The following is a 10,263-nucleotide window of genomic DNA, read 5'->3' as shown; positions in this document are numbered from 1 at the left end:
GATTTTAGTTTTATTTATAGGGAATTTACGTGACTATTAGGTACTACTGAAATCACTACTGTCAAGTGTCAATGTGAATATAACCTAGTTTTTATTATTTTTCAGTTATTTACGTATTAATGAAATAGTGTATGGCTATTTAGTTTAAACACCAATTATGTTTTCTCAAAATCAGTCAGAAGTAAAATTAGAATGGATGTACAAGGTATTCCAATGTCAAAATCGTCATTCTCTAAATAATGGATTGCAGGGCCCCCATTCAAATGTTGAGCGTGAGGACTACCTCTTGGGTAAATCAGTTGATAAAAGTTTAGAGCAATTAAATGCTCAAGAAAAACAGCAGCAGTTAGGAGTACAGCTACCTAAGAATCATGTTGAACATGAATGCATACCTCCATCCATACGAGACTACAAAGAACAGCTCGGCGAACAGGTTAGTACCCACATCATAGTTGCCACCTTTTCTTACGTCTAAGTTTTAGGTGGATATTAATGCGAAGCTGCAAGAAGATCCCTTGATAGCGATTAAAAAACGTGAAGAAGAAAATAGGCGGCAGTTTTTAAACAATCCTATTCAAATCAAGAAACTGCAGGAAGCCCTTCAGTTTCAAAAAAGTAAAAAAAAGAAAAAGCATAAACATTCCGATAGCAATTCTGAAGATGAATTAGATAGAAAGTTAGCAAAGAAATTGAAGTCGCTAGGAAGCACCAATCCGATTAAAGACAAAATAGAGAAAAACGCAAAGAAAGATATGTTAGATACGATTTTAATGCATAAGTACAACCAGTTGAAAAATCAACTGTCGAATACCGATATAAGAGATATACTGGAGGGCAAGAAAAGTGAAAGCAGCTCCAGCAGTGACGCCGAATCAGAAGAGGAAAATCCAATGCGAAAAAGTGGTAAGCGTGCACCATATACCAAAAGGATGCCCGGGAGAAGTTCTAGTACCGAAGATGGTAGTCAAAAACATAAAATGAAACATAGCTACAGGTCAAAACGAAGCAAGAGCAGTGACAGCGATAACAATTATAAAAAGAAGTACAATCAGAAAAACACCTATACGTCGGACAAAGCAAAATCAGGTGATGGTCAAGGAAAGTACCGTCGATCTCAACGCACCAGTTCTGATTCGCAAAGTGATTCAGATACACATTCAAAGCCCAAAAAGAATTGGGGTTTAGTTAGAGCAGACGGTACAAAAATACCGCTTTCCAAAAGTAAAAACCCTCAACAATCTTCCAAAGAAGATAAACCACAGCAAGTCAGTAAGGATGCCAATGTCAACAGACGTCGCGCACTGACTGAAGAAGAGAAAGAGAAGAAACGAAGGGAGATGATGGTCAACGCATCTTGGAGAGACAAGGAGAGAGCTAACAATATGAGGTTACACAGAGAGAGAAATTCTAAGGAAGATTTAGATCGGAAGGAGTATAAACCTGAATTTCTAAAAAAGGAGTTATTGAAGTCGGCAAACAGTAGCAGTGTCGAGAGTAGAATCAAGGCTAATATTAATAATATTCAACGATCGGGTAGCGATATGAGTAAGCACTTTTCGAAAAGGTACTAAGTTTGTAAATAGGAAAATGTTTTTGTTCGTGATTTAAAATGTAATAATGAAATATTGAATACATCCACATACCTAGTTGATTTGGCCTCAGTTTATCTAAATGTCTCTATTTTACTCGATGATATATGCACAGAGCACTCTCAATCTCTAGAGAAATGTAGCGGCATTGAAATATGTGTTCTCTACTTTATATTATGAAACCAACTTCTACATTTAAAAGTAGCATGGTAGGAATGGAATGGTGACACGTGTTTTTGTTGTGTCAAATGATTACAGTTGAAGTACCATGTGTCTTATTTTGGTTGAGACTGGTGTATCTTAGCCATTTTTAAAGATAGAGACACGGTTTCCATGAGCCTATACTGTATTCATTTTAAGAAGGTAGCGGTAAAAACCATAGGCAAGATTTGACCTTCAGTGTGATTGGTTAAAACACAAGTCAGTATTACGCTGAAACATAAAACGAGTGGCGAATTTTGCAAGCTCGTAGTTTCTGTTGGCATCTAAACTATTGAAGTGGCATTAACTGTAATGTTAAAGATTGATTTGTGTTTGCAGTGCTAGATATTTCTACTTTACAATAATTTGGTGCCGTTTTATATTTTTCCTGTGTGTGCTTATCTTCAAACCCAGCACCATCTACCTTAGAGAAGGAAAGAATAGTCTAAGCCATCTACTACCTTCTTATCTCGCTTCTTATAATGAATGAAGTGTAGGCCATTTTTTTTGGTGAAACTTATAGCGTTTTCGATTGGCAAAACTCGTACTGCACAAGTGTTGCATGAGAAACTGAAGAAATCCATATGAAAATTGCTCTCAATGGAACATAAATATTCGTAAATATTTGTTGACATTTGTCCATAACCTCATTTTAGATTTAGGTAATCGACAAATCTCTATTCTAAAAAATGACAAACGATTTCAATATTATTTATGATAAACGATGAGGAATATAAATTTGAAATTCCTGTAAAGGACCAATTTTTGGCGTTCAGTTTAATGAGTAAGTGCAACTTTTTGTAAAATAGAAGTTATGGCTAGTTCATCATCTTCGCTATCGCTAGATGACGACAAAAAACTCTCCCAACGCAAGAAACAAATTCAAATTATCGCACGTTTGTTTTGAAAATTTGTTAACTAGCAGCTCCACGAGCTCTCGGACCTCATGCGTCGAAATTTGCACTGAGTGCGTAATTGTTGCATCACATTTGCCAATGGAACACAGAAAATTGCCCTAAAATTACCAATAGAACGTAAAAATTGCACTCTGCAGCACGAGTTTTGCCAATCGAAAACACTATTAGAGACCTAGAAACCTGAGATACAGGGTGAAAACGAACAATTTGACTTTTTGGGATGTTAATCACCATTCAAGATAGAAAGAAGGTAAAAACTACCTTTAGATATTTTTACCTAGAATCCAGTGGCGTAATTAAAAAAAATTTTGCCCCACATTTTCTGAGATTCGACCCAAAGTTGGTTATTTTCAAATGCAACACCCTGTGTGTTCTTAACTATGATGTAAATACAGAAGGGGCTAATTTTTTGGCTTATTTTATGACTAAAAGTGCATATAAAATAGGTCTGCAAAGTTTTTGTTACCGATCTACAGGGTGTTATAGTTCTACCATACCCTTTACAATTTAAACCTTTAATTTATAAACATATGCAAACTCAAGAGACTATTTTCAATGCCAACTGTCAAAACTAATAAAAGATATTATCCAAATAAATTCAGGGCCTACTAGACCATTTTGAAAATTTTACTTCATTTAGCTAACTACCGAAAATTGATTTTTATTTCTTGATAACCGTCACAGATATGAAAAAATTACAAGAGACCAAAAGGTTATTAAACAAATCAGGTTCAGGGGTAGCAAATGGAACATGACCCTTAAAAAAACAATATCCTGTAGATTCTCACTACCATTAACATGACCAATGATGTATCTCCAAAACTGCCGGAGATACATATATAAAGCAAAACCTTAAAAATTCTTGAAATTTCAACACTCTGTAGATCGATAACGAAGCGTTTGCGGACCTATGTTTGTATGAACTTTTAGTCATAAAATTAGCCAACGAATTCGCCCCTACCTATTTACATTCTATTTAGGAACACCCTGTATATTAACGTCAAATTTTTGCATCCTTTTTCCTGAATATCGGCTGCCTTAGTTACCATGGATACAATAAAGAAAACAAGATCTTCTTGAATCCATGGCCTACTATTCAAAAACTTTTAAGAAATAAGGTTTTTTATTTTTGGTTCATGGAAAAATTTTAAAAAAATATATAATGTAATCAAGAAAAGGAATGCAAAAATTGACCGCGCGCTCGGATCTCTGTTAAAGCGCTCCCTTGACGGGACGCCTGAACAGGGGGAAACAGAGGATGATTTGGAGACCTTACTTAAACGCACAAACGCGGTTGAAAAGGGAGTACGGGGGGGGGGGTTACCTTTTTCTATGTTGCATGGGTAGTGAGATATACTAACATCCACAAAGGTGAAACTTTTCGCTTTCACCCTATATCTTGGAAACAAATGTATTATACCTAAACGTCGTGTAGTATAAAAACAGTCGTAGGTGGCCGCCCACTGCAAAACATATCTTTTCCTTCGCGGGGCAAAGAATACGTTATTATTAGTTACTCTTTGGCATGGGGTAGATAGAGATGAAAATGTAATAGCACAAGCTCGTATAGTATAGTAATGAGCAGTATATTGATTTTGACTAGAGCTACTATAGCAACTCACTTTGTGTTTGATCTATGACAAGCGCCGTCATTTACACTTACTTTTTACACATATACCTTAATTCTACTAATATTTCTTCTGTGTCCCAACTATGTCGGGACTACCAAAGTTACCAGGATATAACTTTTTTGATCCCACAGTAAGTTCCATAGTAATTTGAAAGTAAATGTAATATCTGACACTTCCAGCTAACCAAGTATCACCTGTCACACACTTTTGATTATATAAACGGTTACAAAATTCCAAAACTTGGAGGTCCAGGAATCGGTGGACGGGAGCTGGATATAAACTCTGTCGCGCACATCGAGTCAAATGATCCGGTGCGGTATGATCCGTCGCTCACTTACGGTCGGACACGTTCCGCGGCTCTTCCACAGTATCTACCTCATTTTGCTTTGTATGATCAAAAGTGTCTGACATTCAAGGCGTTTTTCAAGCAGTCTGTCGTTGAATCACCCTTAGAGTATTATAGAGTGCGTAAAGTCAACATAATTTACTTCTTGGAGGATGACACGATCACAATCATGGAACCGCGAATTAGAGTATGCCTTCGAAATGTTTTTATTACGTGTTGTTACATTGTTCTGCATAGAATAGTGGCTTGGAGCAAGGACGTCTTGTCCGACGAGGTAAAATACCCAAAAATAATCTCGGGAATTACTGGCACTGGAAAGATCTGCAGGTAGGCAAAGACATAGCCATTAATGGAGTTGTGTATCACACAACTGATTGCGATTTGTTTACGAGGGTGAGCCATTGGTGTCCATTATTGGTTGGAGTTTAAAGATGTAGTTATAGGAGTTTATGAGAAGCCAAGGGCTGATAATGGGCGATCCTGAAGAGATCCCGCCTGACCCCTACACTCAGGTGAGAGAGTGGAGTGTTCAAGTTCACGAAACCACCACTCCTGCAGCCGATGATAAATTAAGGCGCTTTCTTGAATATGATGGTAAAGTGCTTAAGTACGTATACCTGCGAGACATAGTGTGGTAGGTTCTCATGTGATCTTGTAGTTTCAATGCAGTGTGGGATACACGAGATGAAGAGTTTGGGGAACTTCGGCCATATAATATTTTGTACTTTTTGGCTGATGATACTATCTCTGTGAAGGAAGTGAATGATAAAAACAGCGGAAGAGATCCGTTTCCGTTACTATTACGTAAAATGAAGGTTCCAAAGGTAACTAGTGGTATAGTCTATAGTGAAGTCTGATTACGGCTCATTACAACCAAGAATAGAATCAAGTTTGGCAAATTTGTAATTTCAATGGGAACCCACATTATTCCATATTTCGATTCTACTCAAAAAAGTGTAAAGATTTTATACGGTATGGTAATAGGTGGCGCTGCACTTGGGGGGGGGGGGCTAATTTTAATTTTGCTAATGTTTATGTTTGTATAAAATAACATTTTACGTAATTGCAATTTTTAAAAATACCATTAAACATCATGGAAAAAATTCTAAACCTCAGTTACACAGTTCATGGCAATAAAAAATATTGAAATTTAAAAAAATTGTAATTTAATTCACACAAATTTACTGCAATTAGTTTATGTGATTACAGCGCCTCATGTTACTAGGACAAAAAAATGTTTCTAAAAAAATCTTCATACTTTTTTTGGTAGAATCGAAATGTGGAATAAAAAAAAACAAGGGGTGATCAATTTGGCGTTACAAAAATTTGGTTTTGAATTTGTATTTTGGTCAACATAGGGAAATTTAGACATGTACCGCTTCATAGTGAACGTGAACGAACGTAATGTCTAGAAATAAGGGCGATAAACGGGCACGCTCCAGGAGGACGCAGTCGGGTTTAGTAGGTGAAACGTTGCTTAAGTCGTAGTGCGGGCAGTCTGAGTTTGACCGTCAGAGCGAGCACGTACCCTTTCTTTGGTACGCTAAAATTATTCTTCGTTTTGGCTTCACGTAAAAATATTAGCGTTCGCGTAAAAATATTAGTGCGTGAAAATTAAGACGAGGTTAGAGTTTCAAAGAGTTAACACAACACGTACACTGTTTATGCGGGAATGAAAGAAACAAAACAAATTAATTAGCTGTGTCTACGGGAAAGCAAACGCGGGAAAGCGAAACTATATCCCACCTTATAATTTATTGGGACAGAAAGTAGCAAACAGTTTACCTTGCAATTAAACGGACCGATAGGAATTACCTATACTGTGCAAGAAAAAGGAAAAGCTGTAAATACAGTGCTGTCGACTTAATGTACAAGCAAAAATCAAACGGCATGAATGCAAAATAAATTTATGTAAAGTATAAAAAATTAATACGGTACTTACAAATGTAACTAGCAAATCACCATAGGCAAAAAGATCCTATTTTTCGCTTAAAACACCAAAGGCAGAACGATCGATTATTTAAATACGGTACGGTTGCCAAAGTAAATTTACGGAAACGAGCGTAACTTGAAAAGATGGAAAAGGTAAAAAGATCGCCTCTAAAAAACGGCTTTACTTTTTAAACAATTCGGTCATGTCCTGGAGGCGGAATGGGACATTTCATTGCCGCCACTTCATTGCCGCCATTTCTACACCGCCACATCATTGCCGTGCCAACTCTCTGCAGACCCATCTCTGCCGATCCAACTAATTGCCGGCCATATCACTGCCGTGCCATTTCAAGGCCTCGTAAGAAAATTATGTATATTACGGTCACAATTTTAAAAATCTTAAATAACATGAAAACCATAACATGGGGAATTGATTGACGTAGAATTTTCTTCCACATTTGAAAGTGCAAAAAAAATAAAGCAGGTTTCATTTGAAAAAATCAACTTTTTAAGGTTTGAAGTTATTAAACTTCACCATTAATTTCAAATTCAAGTCATCGGAGACATTGGTACAGGGCGTGAGGGCGCTAAAGAAAAGCATTCAAACGTCAAAAATTTTGAATAACTTGAAAACCTTTGATGCTGGGTATAGGGAAATGCAGTATGAAACGACGTAGATTTTCGTGTAGATTTTGAAAATGCAATAGGTAAACTATAGGGTGTTCTATTTAAAATAAGAAAGTTGCTATCCACATCATGATAATATTTTCTTTCGATAAATCATGAGAAACTATGTTGGTATGCAAATTTTCAGATTTACATTATAATGGAAGCCTAAATACTTTTAGGTAACGGATTGCGTGAAACAACCTGTATATGCGAATTTACCGCGCAAACCATTATTGGATTGTTTACCTAAGATTAGATGCCTTCATCTAAAACAGGACTGCACAACTGGTCTTAAATTTCATTCTATAACCAATTCTTAATGGCGATGAGTTGGCACGGCAATGATATGGCCGACAATTAGTTGGATCGGCAATGAGATGGGTCTGCAGAGAGTTGGCACGGCAATGATGTGGCGGTGTAGAAATGGCGGCAATGAAATGTCCTAGACCGGTCCTGGAGGAAACGCTGGTTTTCTCAACCAGCCTAATATGTATTCGGATAAGAACGTCCAAAAATTAAAACTATTTTAATTAATTGTGTGACGCGCTCTATAAATCTGTAATTGCTCTCAACATTTCTAAATTCATACTTCTAATTAACCCCTATTGTCTCTTTCAATTTCTCAGGTCGGCAAAAGATCTCTTATCGAACTGATACCGGCGCTATACATGGCCTCGCAGTTTTAATGCTTGTTTTAAATGAACATAAGAAACCAAATTCATCTAATAATTACTTAACGGCACTGAAATTCTAAAGTATTAATTTTTTCCTCATCCTCTAAACTAAATGACAATAGCTTTCAGACGCAACAAAGATATGATATGAAATATCTTAACGGGAACGGTTCCAAACGGCGAATTTACATCTTTTGTTTATGGTAACGGCGGCTGAAACACAATTCTAGAAATTAAATCATGTACCTTCTATCTTCAACTCGTAGAACCAACACAAATACTTTCGGTACGACACTTCATAACAAAGCACCTCCAGATACAGTGACTTTTATAGCTGGATAGTGCTGTCGGACAGCCACTTGCCGGCTATTCGCCCCTTTATCCCTTTTAGAAAGATCTCGCACTAATTCAAGACACCGCTCACGTTGCATTTGTAATGAATTAAACCTTTTCCTTAAGGTATATACGGACATACCTGTAACATACCCTTCCGTCTACATGGAGAAGTCCGACGCAGAAGTAACCGAATACTACCAACCGAAGGACTTACAAGTAGGCGAAACTATCTACATCTTAGGTCGCCGAATGCTTCTTGTGGACTGTGATCGATTCACTCGAGATTACTACCAAAAGGCGTTATGTATACAACAAAAACCTGCCATACCGTACAAACCGAAACCGAAAGAGCCTCCACCACGACCGGTTCCACCGCACGATGGCCTGGGAACTTTGGAGGATTCGATTCAAAATACTAAATACTTCCTACCACAACCGCCCAGAAAGGACGTTGTGCGTCAACTGCTCAATGCTAACAAGTATTTAAGATACATTATGAAAATAGATGTCGTACATCCTGAAGACGAAGTCAGACGGTTCATTTTGAGATACTCCCTATCCGAGGGAACTTGCTACATATACGAACCAGTGATTAGAAATTCGGGCATATGGGGTACACCTAAATTCTCTATGTTAGCCGCATTAATAACATCAGATCAATTTTCCAGGGGGAAAATATTTGCGAGATTCTTTTCTTGTAAAACCGGGATCAGACCCGTTGAATCCAGTCTATTACACTCCAGTAGATTTCTATATCGGCGCGACGATTATCGTGCACCATCAGCGATTTATTATCATAGACGCAGATCTGTATGTTTACCGATACATGCAGGCCAATCCAGAAAAGTTCCCATGCGATGTGATCGACAACATTCGAAATCACATGTTCAAAAGTGGATTTCTTACTGAGGACATTAGGGATGAAGTGGAAAAGGAATCTCAGGCTCAGAAGAAAGCCGCGAGAGACGCCATTGGTAACTAACTAATTAATGAACACTAATCAGCTTATTTTTTTTGTAACTGTAGGTGAAAAAGTGGAATATCCCGAGCCTGAGATGGATAAATGTCTGATGAAATTAAGGGGTAGTAGTGCTGATACAGATCCGGAATATGCTACGTTAAAGAGAGCGCAATTATTGCAAGAATATGAAGATTCGCTTATCCATAAAAATGTGGTTCCCGAGCACGGTATCATGGATACCAATCTAACCTGCGCTTATCCAGTTGTAATTGGTGAAAAACCAGATATTGTTTGTAGGGGAACTGATGGTAAGCCCAGATTCCTTTTTTACAGTCGAAATTTGCATTTCACTCGGAAGTGAAGTGGAAGTGCTAATGCCAGCTTGTTTCAGTTGGTCCTGACGCATTTACACCAAAGCACATTGATACACCCGAAGAAATTCAACAGAAGCATTATGCAGATGTGCTGCGAAAAGAGCGCGATCTATGTAAATACGGTAAACCGATTGTCTGCCAAAGTCCGGAAGACATAAACAGGCCCCCCGCCGATAAAAAACCACTTGAGGAGTCTGTACCGATTATGGTTTCCCCCGTAGATCGTCCTAAAGACGCTTGCAAAGTTAAAAGTGTGCACTTTGAGGACGACGATAAAAGATGTCAAACGTATCAAGATGATCTTTGTGATTTGAAACGTGAGAGAATTTTTTCCGAATGTACGCCTTATAAAAAATGTTAACATTTTTTATTGTACCTACCAAATATATCTATACCCGAGTCTATACCTTTTTTTGAATGCCGACTGATAAGTCTGATCCTGAACCGATATGGCGCTCATTTGAAAGAGCTTGGAGCAAGGATCCCGTGCATACCTTTTGTTTTGCTCGATTGTTTAATTTATGTCCCTGGGATTCTTCTCAAAATCTGTATTTTGGCAGGCGAAAATGCGCAATTCTTATTTATGAAATTACTTCAATTAAATTCTATATGCTGGCAAAAAAGTAAATCTAA

The 10,263-nt window shown here is 37.5% G+C and overlaps 2 protein-coding genes across 3 annotated transcripts; both read left to right on the top strand.

The window, feature by feature from the left end:
• Positions 1–61: 61 nt before the first annotated feature.
• Positions 62–1,651, top strand: LOC116172085 (pre-mRNA-splicing factor CWC25 homolog). The gene is made up of 3 exons (XM_031489209.1): positions 62–205; positions 251–433; positions 483–1,651. Exons 1-3 carry the CDS (start codon positions 158–160, stop codon positions 1,569–1,571), a joined length of 1,320 nt encoding a protein of 439 aa, XP_031345069.1. The 5' UTR covers positions 62–157; the 3' UTR covers positions 1,572–1,651.
• Positions 1,652–4,030: 2,379 nt separating this feature from the next.
• LOC116170247 (EF-hand domain-containing protein 1-like) lies at positions 4,031–10,034 on the top strand. Of its 2 annotated transcripts, XM_031486487.1 has the most exons (9): positions 4,031–4,468; positions 4,518–4,871; positions 4,922–5,077; positions 5,128–5,291; positions 5,343–5,508; positions 8,419–8,908; positions 8,964–9,269; positions 9,322–9,564; positions 9,648–10,034. In XM_031486487.1, the coding sequence occupies exons 1-9, from the start codon at positions 4,421–4,423 to the stop codon at positions 9,989–9,991; spliced, it is 2,271 nt and encodes a 756-aa protein (XP_031342347.1). In that variant the 5' UTR covers positions 4,031–4,420; the 3' UTR covers positions 9,992–10,034. The 2 variants fall into 2 exon arrangements, with proteins under 2 accessions (XP_031342347.1, XP_031342348.1); XM_031486488.1 differs by lacking the exon at positions 4,031–4,468 and having other exon boundaries at positions 4,699–4,871; positions 4,927–5,077.
• The last annotated feature ends 229 nt before the right edge of the window (positions 10,035–10,263 follow it).

Source organism: Photinus pyralis, unplaced genomic scaffold (genome assembly GCF_008802855.1).
Source record: "Photinus pyralis isolate 1611_PpyrPB1 unplaced genomic scaffold, Ppyr1.3 Ppyr1.4_LG5, whole genome shotgun sequence".
Classification (NCBI taxonomy): domain Eukaryota; kingdom Metazoa; phylum Arthropoda; class Insecta; order Coleoptera; family Lampyridae; genus Photinus; species Photinus pyralis.
The sequence above is the reverse complement of the archived record's forward strand: the minus strand, read 5'-3'. Positions and strand labels throughout refer to the sequence as shown.